The following is a 16,072-nucleotide window of genomic DNA, read 5'->3' as shown; positions in this document are numbered from 1 at the left end:
AAAAAAAAAAAACTGTCAAAAAAAAAAAAAAATGAACTCAGGAGACCAGACAGTGGCATGGTGGTTAAGGCGGCTGGACCACAAGTGGCCAACTTTATAGTTCGAGTGCTGGACCCATTGGCTTGAAAAATACACCTGGTGGATGTCCAAAATCCCAAGAGAATGAAAGAGAAGAGATTGTGGCTTGGGCTAGGGGTGATTTCCTCTCTCTCTCTCATCCTCTCTCCTCTTCCCCCCTCCTCCAACCCCAGCCAGAACACACACCCTATAGCAAAACATACATGCATACATACATACATACATAACAGCTTGGGGACTCAGCTGTAGTGGACATGCTACTCAGCAGGATGAGGTCACACAGGAGGCCTAGGTGCTAGTTCTGGCCCACGCTAAAAGGCAGTAGGTACTTGTAGCTGCACTTGGGAGCCTGAGCCAAAAAGATCATGACATAGCAAGACCCTGTCTAAAAAGAAAAAAGAGCTCAGCAGTTTTAAAATATTACTGTCACCTTTCATCAGATCGTTCACATAACATAGCTACCTGAAATATATACAGTTCAAAATTGTTTTCCAAGTATGCTTCTTAAGATCTGGACATGGGATCAGCAAATGGCATAGCAATTACATCGCTGGACTCCCACATGGCTGACCACAGTTCAAGTCCTGGACCCGGAGGCTTGAAAATCATGCTGGGCACATGTGCGTGCCCAAGATTATGGAAGGAGAAGGGATTGTGGCATGGCTATCCCTCCCTGGGGGTGATTTCTCACTTTCCCTCTCAGTCCAGTGAGTGCATGTGCCCTGAGGCAAAAAGCTCTTACACAAGTAAAAGAAAAAATTTGAAAAGAAATGCAGTCTGGCTCAACCAGTTCCCTACAGTGCATCATTTCTGCATTACTGCCAGTGGAGCCCCAATAAAAGGCTCCTGGCAGAGACCAGCAGGAGGCATGGAGGTTGAAATGCTGGACACTTCCATATGGTCAACCATGGTTGGAGTCCTGGACCTGATGGATAACTTTCACTCTCTCTCTCTCTCCCCATCTCTCTCTGGTCAAGTTAAAATAAATAAATGAATAAATAAAATTAAATAAATTCTTAAAAAAAAAAAAACAGACTCCTGACTGGGGGCCAGCCAGCGTGGTACTTAAGGCAGCATGATCCCACATGACTAACTCAATGGTTAAAAGCCTGCACCCAGTGGCTTGAAAATTATGCTGAGACCAGCAGATGATGTGGTGGTTAAGGCACTGGACTCCCACATGGCCAACTGCAGTTCAAGTCCCAGACCTGGCAACTTGCTTTCTCACTTTCTGTCTCTCTCTGTTCGGATTTTTTAAATAAATAAAAAGTAATAATAATAAATTAAATTAGATTTTTTTTTTTTTTTGGAGAGGTTTTTGCTATAGGGCATGTGCGCTTGCCAGACAGACAGAGAGAGACAAGAGAGACAGAAAGCAAGAAATCACCCCCCAGGGGGGATTGCCACACTGCAATCCCTTCTCCTCCATTCTCCTCTCGGGATCTTGGGCACGCACACACACGCGCCCGGCGTGAGTTTTAAGCCACTGGGTCCATGACGCGAACCGTGGTCGACTACGTGGGAGTCCAACGACATAGCCATTACGCTAACTGCTGGTCCCAATAATTTTCCATTTCTAGTTTCATATATCTATATCTATCTATCTATCTATCTATCTATCTATCTATCTATCTATCTATATATATATATAGCTTTTACTACTATTTCTCACGCTCTGCCATTTCCTACCCTCCTCCCACACTATCTCAGGTGTCTACAGTTGTTTTCCATTCCTTTTTCCCCCACATCCGGGACACGAACCACGGTCGACTACGTGGGAGTCCAGCGACATAGCCATTACGCTAACTGCTGGTTCCCCCAAGTTAGATCATTTAAAAAAAAAAAGAGAAAGAAGGGACCAGCAGATGGTATAATGGCTACATCACTGGACTCCCCTGTAGTTGACCAGGATTCAAGTCCTGGACCTGGTGGCTTAAACTCATACCAGGCGCATGTATGTGCATGCCCAAGATCCTAGAAGAATGGAGGAGAAGGGATTGTGGGTGACCAACCACCTGGTGGGTAATTTCTCGCTTTCTGTCTCTCTGGCCCTCTCTTATCTCTGCTGAGCACCCGTGCCCTACAGCAAAACTCTCTCTTTAAAAAGAAAAGAAAAGAAAATCATGCCAGGCGCACATGTATGCCTGCCCAAAATCCCAAGAGGAGAATGGAAGAGAAATTATTGCAGAGTTGCCATCCACCATGGGGGATGACTTCTCACTTTCCCTCGCTCTTTCTCTTTCTCTTTCTCTCTGGCAAGCGCACATACCCTATAGCAAAAATTGGAAAAGAAAAGAAAATTGGCTGGGAAAGGAAGGAGAGTTTAAAGCCAAATGTACTACAAGGCTCATGTTCCCTTGTCCCGCTGCTGGGCTGCAATAAAGCTTGAAGACGGGGTTGAGGATCCAAGAGTAGAGACACTTGTGCTTCACAGAAAGGGCTTCCTTCCCCTCCAGGTCAGTGCAACAGAGCAGCATCCAAGAGCCTTCTTCTTTGCCTCACGGCACATGTGCTCACCACAGAGAGAGACAGAGAAAGTGAGAAATCACCTGGGTTGGGGAGTGGCCACATAGCAATCCCTTCTTTTCCACTCTTTTGCTGGGATCTTGGGCACACATGTACATGCACCCAGCATGATTTTGAAACCACAAGGTCTGGGACTCAAACTGTGGGTGATTGTGTGGGAGTCCAGGGACGTAATTGCTACACCACCTACTGGTTTCGAGAGCTTTCTTTTCCAGAACTATGGTAGCAGCATTTGGGCCAGCTGATGACATGGCAGTTAAGGCAGTGGATCCCACACGGCCAAATGTGTAGTTCGAGTCCCAGACAGGGCAGCTCGAAAAATATGTTGGGTGCATGTGTTTGCATGACTAAAATCATGAAAGGAGGAAGAAATGGAGAAGGGATTATGGTGTGGCCATTCCCTATGGGGGTGCTTTCTCATTTTCCCCTCTTTCTCTCTCTCTCTCTCTTTCCTGCTAGCACTCATGCCCTCTGGTAAATTTAAAAACAAACAAACAAACAACTTCGAAAATATGACAGGCATAAGGAGAAGAGTACAGAACAGTCTAACCTGTGACAGTTCATTTCATGTGTCAGCCTGGCTGGGCCATGGAGCTGTTATGTGGGGATGAAATTAACACTCAAATCAGTGGATTTTGAGAAAAGCAGATTGTCCTCCCCTGAGTGGATGGGCCTTGTTCAGTCAGTTGAAGGCTGGAACAAAACATAAGACTGATCTCTTTGGAGCAAGAGGAAATGTTAGTCTCAGACATTCTTCAGACTTTAACTACAATGTCCATTCTTCCTCAATCCCCAGCTTGCCAGCCTCCATAATCATATGAGCCAATTCCTAAAACACACACACACACAGACGTCCTGTTGGCTCTGTTTCTTTGGAGAATCCTAATTCATCTCCCCTGTACCCATAAGAAGGGTGTGCAAGACTAAGGAAGGCAGACAGATAGGAATGAGTGATCGAAAGGCGGGGCTTGGGGGCCGTGGTGGGGGTACAGGCTGACCTGGACACACTGGTCACTTGAGCATGGCAGGACCACAGACGATCCAGCGTTAGCGCTGACTCATACGTAACAGGCAGCCCTACCCAGGAGTCACGTTCAGTCGCATCTAGAGAAAGCCAGTGCAGACGGAGCAAGACGGAGCTCCCGGGTAGGATAAGACGAGAAACCTGAGGGTGCGAACCCGGGCATCACTGAATACCAACCTCACTCGCCCGATCCCCAGGGAGAGCGCACTGTGGCTCCCGATTCAGGTACGTTAGCCTGCAGACTAGAGGCTCAATCCCCTTCCCAGAGTGGTCTCTTTCCACACCTCTTCGCACCACTTTCTTCATATGCAGGTTTTATCCCAGCATAAGCTCCCTCCGCGGGTAGGAAAGATGGCTTCTGGAATACCCAAGCTCAAGTTCTCCTAGTGGCTCACACTACACGGAAGCCCTAGAAAACCGATTTCTCCACTTGCGTCATGTGCTCAGCCCCGACCAATGACCAGGTCCAGAGCTAGCATGTACTGTGACTGGCCAGGCCTAAGGCAAGGTCCACTCCTTTATAGGCGAGCATCAGGTGGAGTCAAGAGTCAAGGCTGGCCTCAACAGATCACATGGGATTCCCCAAAGAACGAGGAGTTCATACCAACAGAAATAAAGGGGCTCTCGGCCGGACTTCCACCTGGCTGACAGCAGTTCACGCCTTGGACCGGGTGATGTGAAATTTATGCCTGGCGTGTGTGCATGACTGCAGGAAATCCCATGTGGAGAATGGAGGAGACAGGATTGCAGGGTGGCCATCTCCCCTGGGGTTGATTTCTCACATTCTGTGTGTGTGTGCATGCGTGTGTGTGTGTGTGTGTGTGTGCGCATGTGGCGAGTTCATGTGCCCCATGGCAAAAAGTATCTCTAAAAACCACACACGGGAGGCCCAGTCATTGTGCTGCCATGGCTAAGGCACCCCTGTGCCACCTGGACAGTCCTGGGCTAAGGTTCCTGGCCATCCGAACATGCCCAGTGGTACACCTGTGATCCGAGCTGGCTGGAACCGTAGTGTAGAGTGATCCTGTCAGGGACATCTCTCCTCTCTGTCAATAAATAAATAAACTTAAAAAAAAAAAATCTGGCCTCACATGAGAAGATCTCTGGTTCGGGAATCCCAAAGCCTCCCTATACATGTCGGACGTGTGCGTGTGTCTGAGCCCTGTTGAGCTACCTGTCTGTCTGTCTGTATCTCTGTCTCTCCTTTTTTCTGTCTCTGTATCTCTCTACTCCCCCCATAGAAGGAATAAATACATTAACAATAATCAAGATACAAATTATTTGAAGATGGCATGGTGGATCCCACATGGCTGCCTGCACTGCTCGAATCCCATACGTGGTGACTTGAAAAGACGTGCCAGCCAGGGAACCAGCAGTTAGCGTAATGGCTATGTCGCTGGACTCCCACGTAGTCGACCGCGGTTTGTGTCCCGGACCCGGTGGCTTAAAACTCACGCCGGGCGTGTGTGCGTGCATGCCCAAGATCCCGAGAGGAGAATGGAGGAGAAGGGATTGCGGCGTGACCATCCCCCCTGGGGGGTGATTTCTCGCTTTCTGTCTCTATGTCTCTCTCTGTCTGTCTGGCGAGCGCACGCGACCTACAGTGAAAATCTCTCCAAAAAAAAAAAAAGTTGGCAATCTTCAAGCTGACTATAAAAAAAAAGAAAAGACGTGCCAGCCTTGTGTGTGTGCATGTGCCCAAATTGCCAAAAGGAGAAATGGAGGAGAAGGGACTATGGTGTGGCCTTCCCACACGGGGGGATCCTTTCTCACTTTCCCTCTCTCCCTCTCATTCTGTTTCTTTCTGGTGAACACATGGACCCTCATGTGTTCTTTGGAAGAAGAAAAAATTTGTAAAGGATTAAGATACTTTAAAAGTCATATTAATTTACTTACTCGCTGTTCCTACATTTATTTACAAACATTGCTAAGCACTTGATACACACCAAGCAAGGACAGCAAAAGCATTAATACATGATTCCTACTTTAAGGAGCTCAGCAGTCCAGTTAGGGGCAGACAAACAAATATATCAATAAATAATTCCGCCTCAAAGTGCCATATACTAAGAAAGTGTGAAGAAAGACTGGGCAGGTCTCTGTGTCAAAGAGAAGGGAGCGAACAAGATGACTCTGAGTTGACCTTCTAAGCCTGTCAGTCTCTGGGGACAGCAAATGGATTTAGTACCTTGTGGCAATCCACGGCCCCCAGGGAGAAGGAAAGGGAAACCCCAGATGGAAAGCCTAATCTCCTTACATTGTGTTTTCAATTACAAACCACACCAACGAGGGGATGCTTGAAACTAGGAATTAGTAAAATGGACAGAGAAGAGGATTTTAGTCCATTTCCAATTGGGCTTTGCTTACATTATTCAAGAAAAACAAAAAAACTTAGGAAATTATCATATAATTAAAACAAATAGGGCCAGCCCTGTGGCCTAGTGATTAAGGAAGCCAGACCCCACATAGGCAGCTGTGTTAGAATCCCAGCCCCAGGAGCTTGAAAATCATACCGGGGGATGGGGGTGGGCAGTGGGTAGTGTGCTGATTAAAGCACTGGACTCCCACATGATTGACCATGGTTCAAGGCCCAGACCTGGCATCTTGCTTTCTCACATTTTCTCTCTCTCTCTCTCTCTCTCTGGTGAATTAAAATAATAATAATAAATAAAAGTTAAATACATAATTCTTGGGGTGAAAAACAAAAATCATGGCAGGCATATGTATTTGCATGGAGACGTGACTATGGCATGACTACACTCCACTAGGGAGTGTTTTCTCCCCCTCCTGCTTTCTCTCTGTCTCTCTGTCTCTCTGGCAGGCACATGCACCCTTGGGCAATTTTTAACAATTAAAATGAGTACATTACTGGGACCAGAAGTTAGCGTAATGGCTATGTTGCTGGACTCCCACGTAGTCGACCGTGGTTCAAGTCCCAGACCCGGTGGCTTAAAACTCATGCCAGGCGCGTGTGTGTGCGTGCCCAAGATCCCAAGAGCAGAATGGAGAAGAAGGGATTGCGGCGTGGCCATCCTCCCTGGGGGGGTAATTTCTCGCTTTCTGTCTCTCCGTCTCTCTCTGTCTTTCTGGCAAGCACATGTGCCCTATAGCAAAAACCTCTCCAAAATAAATAAATAAATAAGAGAGAGAGAAAAAATGAATACATTACTTAAGCTGAGTCATAAAATAATAGTTATGACTTGTTTAAAGTAAAACAAAAACAGAAAACCCACTAAGCAGGAAATTTTAGTGAGTTACTTTCTATGTGCAAACAGTGCACTGGATGCTTTTAGAGAGCTTTTCTTTAAAGTGGGAGACAAGTGGGGCTGGCAGGTGGCATGGTGGTTAGGCACTGGACTTCTACAAGGCCAACTGCAGTTCGAATCCTGGACCAGGTGGCTTGTTTTCTCACTTTCCCTTTCTCTCTCTGTCTCTCTATGGTCAAATTAAAAACCAAAAATAATAAATAAATAAATTTTATAAGTGAAAGACATGGCCTTCCCTCAATAAAGATATTGGGTGGATGTGTGTGTGTGTGTGCGTGCACACGCCTATGAATGCACATGTGTAAATAAACAGGTTAAGTAATGGAGTCACTGGGACCAGCAGTTGGCGCAGTGGCTATGTCGCTGGACTGCTACGTAGTCGATCACGGTTCGAGTCCCAGACCCAGTGGCTTAAACTCACGCTGGGCACGTGTGTGTGCATGCCCAGGATCCCAAGAGGAGAATGGAGGAGAAAGGATTGTGGCATGGCCATCCTCCTTGGGGGGTGATTTCTCGTTTTCTGTTTCTGTCTTTCAGGCAAGCTCACGTGCTCTATAGCAAAAACCTTTCTAAAATAAAAAAAGAGAGAAAGAGAGAAAGAGAAAGTAATGTTTGACTACATTTTCTTGGTCAGAGAGACTTTACAAAAACTGCTCAACTGTGAGATCTCTCTACAGATAGATCTTTATTCCCAAAGGATATTCTCAAATTTGAGAGGTAGATGAGAATGTTCATTTTTATCAAAAAAGATCACGAGATGATAAAGGTATGCGAGACTGGTGTGGAGAACAGGGAGGAATTATAGGACAAAGACGCTGCCCTTAGTCTCACTGGATTCTGTGTTGCATCGCGACCATAGGAGCAAGTATTCCGTCACAGTGACTAGGTCAGACAGCCTGCAGCCAGGACCACAGAAAAGTCGTCACTACAGTGTTCACTCGGAAAACACCCTGGGTGATTTGAATCAACTGCACGAGGTTTCCAGAACTCTGTTGTCATTTATAAGAAATTGGTTTCATTTCTCTAATCTTCACTTAGTGTCTTTCATTTACTATACGCTTCCTTTAAAGGATATAGACTGGGTTGATCTCAAAGCGAGGGATGGAGAAACAAATTCTTAATTGTCATGGGGAAACAGTCACAAAATCACAGGGATGAGTCGAGCATTTTTATTTTAAAAATGTTTTTAAATTAATTTATTATTATTATTTTTAATTTTGCTATTGATGAGATGCACTCACCAGACAGAGAGAGAGAGGGAAAGCAAGAAAACAAGTCACCAGGTCCACGACTCAGACCAGGGTTGGCCACATGGGAGTCCAGCTCCTTAACCACCACACCATCTGCTGGCCCCTATGTTTAAAAATTAAAATGAATCCAAAGATCTGTGCTTCACCACAAAGCAATTAAAATTTCATTCTTCCTATGAAGAACTATTCATACAATGGCCATTTAGAACCCAGTGTATTGCTTTTTGGCCTATCTTCTCAACCAAATTATGACTCTTTAAGGCAGCAACATGTCCTTGAGGGATATTGCAGTGAAATGCTGTCACATATCTGCGTGTGGACATTTCAATGTAAGTAGAACGATCTAGAACAATGGATGATCAAAGTACCTTGGCTTCTCCCCAGTCTCTCATTTCTCATAATGAATCTACTTTGTCAAAGAGGCTCATGCATCCTTCCTGTGAGTCAAGTACTTGAGCAGGCGTCAATCAACAGATACTTACTTTTAAGACTTTTATAACAACTCTTTGTAAGCATTTCAGTTGGAATACATCTTATTTCCAACAAAGATTATTATCAGTAGTAATGTTATTATTTTTTTAAATTATATTTATTCATTCATTTATTTTAATTTGATCAGAGAGAGACAGAGAAAGAGAGAGAAAGCAAGAAAAGAAATCACCAGGTCGGGGACTCGAACCACGGTTGGCCATGTGGGAATGTCCAGCGCCTTAATCACAACAACATCTGTTGGTCCCGGTAATATTATTATTTATTGAAAATAAGAATCTAATCTGTAATGCCTATTTTTTAAAAAAAATTATTTTATTTAACTTTATTTATTTATTTATTTCAATTTGACCAGAGAGGGACAGAGAGAGCGGGAAAACGAGAAAGCAAGTCGCCAGGTCCGGGATTCAAACCACAGTGGGTCATATCGGAATTCAGTGCCCCCAACCACCATGTCACCTGCCAGCCCCTGCCCTGTGATGCCTATTTTAACAGTTAAAATAGTACCAAACATGCTAAGTAAAATATACTGTAACAATTATTCTCTCTAAATATGACCAGCCCATTTCGGTTTCCCGTTTATGTACTCTATCAAATGCTCCTGGCAAAACTGATCATGATTACTGATGAAGAACTTGGAGAGAATCGAACCAATTAACCAAAATGCCCATTTTAACTGCTGTGTGCACTGTGCACAATGAGAAAGAGAACCACAGATGAATCACCTGCCCCAAACGGGATCTAGTGAACGCCGGACTTGTTACTAGATCCAAAAGGTGTTCAGTAAGCTCCCTGAATCTCATTCAGGAGGCACAAGAGGAAGGTTGGAAATTTGGTAGGAGTCTACAGAACTCCTTGCCGTGGGCACAATCCGTGCTGTGCTGCCCAGGGGGCATTACGCTATGTCATTTCCTTTTGTCTTCTAAATATCCCAAAATGGTTGGAATATAGATTTCAGCAGTTGAAAATCCAGTTGCCACGCCTCTTTCTGTCTCCTGAGCTGAGGGAGACAAAGAGTGTGGAGAAGGCTTTGGAGGGGCAGTGGGCCTATTGGACAAATAAAACCGACGGTATTTGAGGAAACAGTGAAGGGGCTGGGGAGCAGGTAAATAGAAGGAAGACTGCACAGGCTTCCGAGCCAGACACACCCGAGTGTGAGTCCTGCTCAGTCACTCACGCCCAGCCTTTAGCAGGTCACTTAACATGGATGAGCCCAGTGTCCACGTGTGTAAAAGCGGCCAGCCCCAACATGCAGCAGTGAGAGAGCATGTGGAAGGAGCCAGATCCCACATGGCTGATCACAGTCTGAACTGCGGCCCTGTGACTTGAAAAGCACCCCGGGTCCATGCGCATGTGTGCCCAGAATCCTGATGGGACGGAGAAATGGAGGGAAAAGGATTGTGGTGTGATCACATCCCGCTGAGAAATGTCTTCTCTCTCTCTTTCTCATCTCACTGTGGTGAGCACATGTCCCTACTGGTGCTAGAAAATTCTTTTTTTGTTTTAAAGTGGAGAGGTGAGCTCTCCTTTTTTTTTTTTTTTTTTTTTTTTGAGAGAGATTTTCACTGTAGGGCGCGTGCGCTCGCCAGACAGAGAGAGACATAGAGACAGAAAGCGAGAAATCACCCCCCAGGGGGGATGGTCACACCGCAATCCCTTCTCCTCCATTCTCCTCTCGGGATCTTGGGCACGCACGCACACGCACCCGGCGTGAGTTTTAAGCCACCGGGTCCGGGACACGAACCACGGTCGACTACGTGGGAGTCCAGCAACATAGCCATTACGCCAACTGCTGGTTCCCAGAAAATTCTTTTTTTGAGAGAGAGAGAGGTTTTGTTATAGGGCGTGTGCACTCACCAGAAAGAGAGAGATAGAGAAAAAGAAAGCAAGAAATCACCCCCACGGGGGGATGGCCACGCCGCAATCCCTTCTCCTCCATTCTCCTCTCGAGATCTTGGGCACGCACATGCACGCACCCAGTGTGAGTTTAAGACACTGGGTCCAGGACTCAAACCGCAGTCAACTACATGGGAGTTCAGTGACATAGCCATTTACTATCTGCGGATCCCTCTTTTTTTTTTTTTTTTTAGAATTATTTTATTTAACTTTATTCATTCACTTACGTATTTTAATTTGACCAGAGAGGGACAGAGTGTGAGAGAAAGAGAAAAGGAAAGTGAGAAGGCAAACCGCCAGGTTCAGGACATGAACCATGGTCAGCCATGTGGGAGTCCAGTGCCCTTAACTATGCCATCTGCCAGCCCCGACATTAATTCTTCAAAAACAAACGGAAAAACTACGTTACAGGGATGTCAAGAGACTGAATGCATTAATGTCTGGAAGATGTAATTGGCACAGCGGCAGTGCTCAGTAAACATTTCTTCTTTCCCTTTCCTCTACAAAGTAATTATTAGGATCTTTACTCCCAATTCTAAAAGTGACTAGCTCATTTAGCATATAACGCATTATGCTAGCACTGAAAAATGTCAGTGCCGGGGATAGCAGGTGGCGTGGTGGTTAAGGTGCTGGATTCCCACATGTCCAATGGAGGTTCGAGGCCCGGACTCAGTGGCTTGAAAATCAAAATAAATAATTGTGTGGGGTTTTAAATTTTATTTTATTTTATTATTTTTTTAAATCAGGGTCTGTTACTCCTTACATTTTCAAAATTTTACCTATTTTACTTTGTCATATTCACTAATGTATTTTTTTTAAATATTTAGTTAGTTAGTTCCATTTGTTATTGTTATTTTTTAATTTGACCAGAGAGAGACAGAAAGAGAGAGAAAGGCAAAGTGAGAAAGCAAGCCACCAAGTCTGGGACTCGAACCACAGTCAGCCATGTGGGAATCCAGCACCTCTAACCACCACACCACCTGCTGGGCCCACTAATATTTATCTTGACATCGAGTTGGTATTTATACAAATACTGAATAGTGCAGGTAGTGACTGACTTACTGTAATTTGATTCAATTTAAAAACACTTAGCGAATACCATTATAGCCAGTTCCAGAGAAATTAAGAAACTCAAGACAGTCACCACCCGCAGAAACGGATGGCGTATACAAGACGGGCCTGCATTCGCTGGCCGAGCTCTCTCCAAACCCAAGGTTCTGTGGCCGTTGAGTTCGGACAGCAAAGCCAAGTGTATTATTTTAGTGATCCCCCAACCCCCGCACAAATGTCCTGGCACCGTTTGATCCATCTGGATTAATTTTGATAGGAGAAAGAATAGGTCACTTTCAGCTGATGTTGTCAAATACAAACAGGCATCTGGCTATTGGAAAAGATGGCGGAAGATAAGAGCTGGGTAATTTTTTTTTTAGGTACACGTAATAGTTAAATCTAAATTTTCACTTTTTCTGGCCTTCCGTCACTTCCACATTTTGAAGAGAAAAAAAAACCTGCATGTTTTCTGCATGACCATGGATCAACCATTGCTACCTGCTGGACAGGAAAAGTGGCATTTAGGGAACAGCCATCTGCTCGCTATGGGCTCCGAGTGAGGTCAGAAAAGCTAATTAGTACCCTCACCCTCACCTTTGCCCTCTCCCAGCCGCACGCCTCCATCATCTGACCGGCTCCCCTGACCACCCACACCAGCTTCTTCCTGCATCATCTGGTTTGAGGAAGCCAGAGATGTTTGCCTTCCTAGGAAGAGATAAGAACAGACTTGAGCAGCGCCTTCAACCATGAATTTCTAAAATGTGAAAGGAATTTACACAGATAACCTCCTTCTTCACGTAGCAATGCTCTGTATGACTGATGCTGTTATCTTACCTACAACCTTGTTTCTTCTCTATCCAGGAAAGTTGGAAGGTCTGCAATGCAACCTATTGTGTAATTGGCAGTTGCCTAATGATAGAAAAGTATTTCCTATGCTGAGTCTTCTTCATGGATTTCATTTAGGGTTGCAAGGACAGAAATAAGATTAAAAAAACAGCTCACTCTGTAACTGTAGTGTATTTCATCATAAAGCCACAGGAAATAGTGAGAGGGTTAACTTGAAGCAGTAATGACAGCCCAAATGCCATTACTCATTAAAAAGATGTCAGATAAATGGAACAGCAGCACACCAAACTAAAAGGTCGTTGTTTCACAGAATAAACAGATTGAATGTTCTTTCTTTTTCTTTTCTTTTCTTTTCTTTTCTTTTTTTTTTAAGAGAGATTTTTGCTATAGAGCGCATGTGCACGCTGGAGAGACAGAGATACAGAAAGTGAGAAGTCACCCCCTCCAGGGAGATGGCCACACCACAATCCCTTCTCCTCCATTCTTCTCTTGGGGTTTCAGGCACGCAGGCACATGTGCCAGGCATGAGTTTTAAGCCACTGCGTCTGAGACTCGAACTGTGGTAGACTTCATGGGAGTCCAGTGACATAACCATTATACCATGTGCTGTTCCCAGATTGAAACTTCTAACAAGTAAACAAGCAGATTAGCTATTGACAGGCAAGAAATATGATTCTCCTATTTGCTTTGAAAAACAAAGTGATCTGTTTCACAAACAAAAATCCTTGCTAACCTAGGATTTGGTTAAAAAATAACTGTATATTTTATTTTCCTGCACTTCTTATTCTGACTTATTTTGTTCTTTTTTTTCCCTACCTTTTGGTAATAAATGCTATATGTTCTTTTAAAAATTCTTAACACTGCCAGCTTAAAGGGGAAAAGGCAATGGAAAACAAACTTTGAAAATGACAAAAGTGTAAATAAGTGGTTCTGAATAAGAATCCGATTAGAATCTTGGAGATAAGCTTCAGTTAAGCATATTAGGAAAAGACTTGCTTCATGGTTGTATTTCAAACACAATAATGTAAACTCAGACAAGAACATCTATGAGGCTTGGTTTTTTTTTTTTTTTTTTTTTTTTTTGGGGTTTTTCCTATCAGACAGACAGAGAGAGACATAGAGACAGAAAGCGAGAAATCACCCTCCAGGGGGGATGTTCATGCCGCAATCCCTTCTCCTCCATTCTCCTCTCGGGATTTTGGGCACGCACGCACACGCGCCCGGCGTGAGTTTTAAGCCACCGGGTCCAGGACGCGAACCGTTGTCGACTACGTGGGAGTCTAGTGACATAGCCATTACGCTAACTGCTGGTTCCCAGGAACATCTATGAGGTTTTGATGTCAGAATTTTTACCTCACTAAGGGAATTTGCTAAGAAAAAAAATTATCCCTGTGTATCTTTTTATTATTATTATTTTAATAACAGAAGGAAAGGAAGACCAACCAAGTTTATTAAAAATATTTTTCTAAGTTGGATGAAATGAAGCTGTGACCCAGATCTGCACAGAACACCAGATGCTTCTGACCTGTAGGAGATATTGCAATTTTTTTCAGATGCTTACCCTCTGAACTATTGCCCGTGTTTGAGGAATTCCTCACTGTTAGATTCTTAGTAAGAGACCGGGCCCACTAAAAAGTCAGCTCCCATGTTTGCGGGCCTACATGCGATCAATCAGGTGCACCAACTCCAGAGATTTTGTTTAAGGGTTTGCCACAGGGCACATACCCTCGCTGGAGAGACAGAGGGAAAGTGAGCAATCACCCCCCAAGGAGGAAGGCCAGGCCACAATCCCTTCTTCTCCAGTTTCCTCTTGGGATTTTCCTCTTTTTCCCAGAATTCTGTGAGCTGCCCAATGTATTTTCTAATATTGGGTTATCTGGAAAGTCATTTTTGCATAGAAAAACATAAAAAAATGTTTCTGCTTTAGTCAGAACCAGTTTTCGTCGCCTGTAAGGAAGAACACAGAGGGACACAGAGCCTCTGGAAGAGTGACTTAGAATTAAAAAGAGAGGAACCAGAGGAACCATACAAAGACCCCTGGCATGATTTTCAAGCAACAGCATCTGGGACTTGAACTGTGGTCAGCCATGTGGGAGTCCAGTGCCTTAACCACCATGTCGCCTGCTGGCCTCACAAGTTTTAGATTATTTTTTTTGAGATCTGATCTTATTTATTTGTTTCTCTTATAAAATCTTACTTTTGACTGGATTCAGACTTAGAAATAGAGGCTCTCAGAGAGGACTTGCCTCTTTTGGCGATCTGTTCTTGGCATTGTTCTCCTTCATTCTCTTGGCCAAACATTTAGCATATTCTGCTACCTCTTCCATATTTTTCCTAGTATGTTCTTTTTTAAGAATTATTTTACTTAACTTTATTTAGTTAGTTATTTTAATTTGACCAAAGAGGGACAGAGCTGGGGCGGGGGAGTGAAAAAGCAAGCTGCCAGGTCCAGGTCTTGAATCACGGTCGGCCATGTGGGAGTCCAGTGCCCCTATCCACCATGCCACCTGTTGGCTCCAGTATGTTGTTTCTTGAGATCAGTACCCCGGCGTTTGTGTTGCAGGACACGTGTAGTCAGTCACAAGACATGCTTTGGTGCTAGGTTTCTTACCTTCTTTATTTAAGGGCTTTCTTACAACATATTGGTAGACATCGTCTTCTTTAGAGAGATTGAAAAGTTTTCAGATTCTGCTAGCTCTCTTAGGCCCCAGGTGACAGGGCACATGGTAGTCAGTCCTGGAATATCTTTCTCTCCTTTTTTTTTTTCTTTTTTTTTTTTTAATAATAACCGAGTTAGGGATGCTCAGATCGGCATCCACAATGCAACCCCGAACACATGTACACTTTCTTTCTCCAGTTCTCCTTGGTCTGTAACAGGAATGTCCCTGACTCAGTAGCAGGCGGACACGGCCGTGGGTCAAGACACCCTGCTTCATGGGGAAACCGTGTTTGTCGTTTTCACTACCGATCTGGACTGCATAACCCTTCCATTCTTCACCCAAAGCGTCAGCAGCAACTTCTGTGGCCATACGCTTCTCATAAAAAGTGCAGAGTTCGTGTTCATCGTCCACTTCAATGAGTTTCTGGAAGCCAGTGTCAGGAAAGGAGATACTCAGCTTCACCTTGAAGCAGCTGATCTCCTCCAAGGTGCCATGAAAAAGAGCAGGTTCCAGATTTTAACTCTGGGAGAGCGGGGACTGCATCCTGCTAGGACTACCCAGTTCAGAAGGCGGTGGAGACAACAGTGCCGCCCTACCTGCAGTCCTGACAGTGGCAGCTCTGGACTCTTCTCTGCTGGCAGGAACAGTGTCCTCCCCGGGCAAGTTCTAGGGCCCTCAGGTGTAGTCCCCTTTGACCTGGGACCTCTTTTTCCCAGAATTCTGTGAGCTACCCAATATATTTTCTAATAATGGGTTATCTGGAAAGTCATTTTTGCATAGGAAAACACAGACAAATGTTTCTACTTTAGCCAGAACCAGTTTTTGTTGCCTGTAAGGAAGAACACAGAGGGACACAGAGCCACCGGAAGAGTAACTTAGAATTAAAGAGAGAGGAACCAGAGAATGGAGTATAGTTTTTTTTTTTTCTTTCTTTTTTTTTTTTCTTTTTTTTTTTTTTTTTTTTGTGTATTTCACTATGTCCCACAACAG

The 16,072-nt window shown here is 44.5% G+C and overlaps 1 protein-coding gene across 1 annotated transcript in view; it reads right to left on the bottom strand.

Annotated features, from left to right (window-relative positions):
• LMNB1 (lamin B1) overlaps window positions 1-16,072 on the bottom strand; it is an 88,854-nt gene that overhangs the window by 71,254 nt on the left and 1,528 nt on the right. The window contains exons 2-3 of the mRNA XM_014586635.2: window positions 15,313-15,554; window positions 12,171-12,281 (exon numbers count right to left, since the gene is read on the bottom strand). Of these exons, the coding sequence (XP_014442121.2) occupies window positions 12,171-12,281; window positions 15,313-15,554 (353 nt within the window). The remainder of the gene's footprint in view (window positions 1-12,170; window positions 12,282-15,312; window positions 15,555-16,072) is intronic.

The sequence above is a fragment of the Tupaia chinensis genome, unplaced genomic scaffold (genome assembly GCF_000334495.1).
Source record: "Tupaia chinensis unplaced genomic scaffold, TupChi_1.0 Scaffold000152_1, whole genome shotgun sequence".
Classification (NCBI taxonomy): Eukaryota; Metazoa; Chordata; class Mammalia; order Scandentia; family Tupaiidae; genus Tupaia; species Tupaia belangeri.
This window is presented reverse-complemented; position numbering and strand designations above follow the sequence as displayed.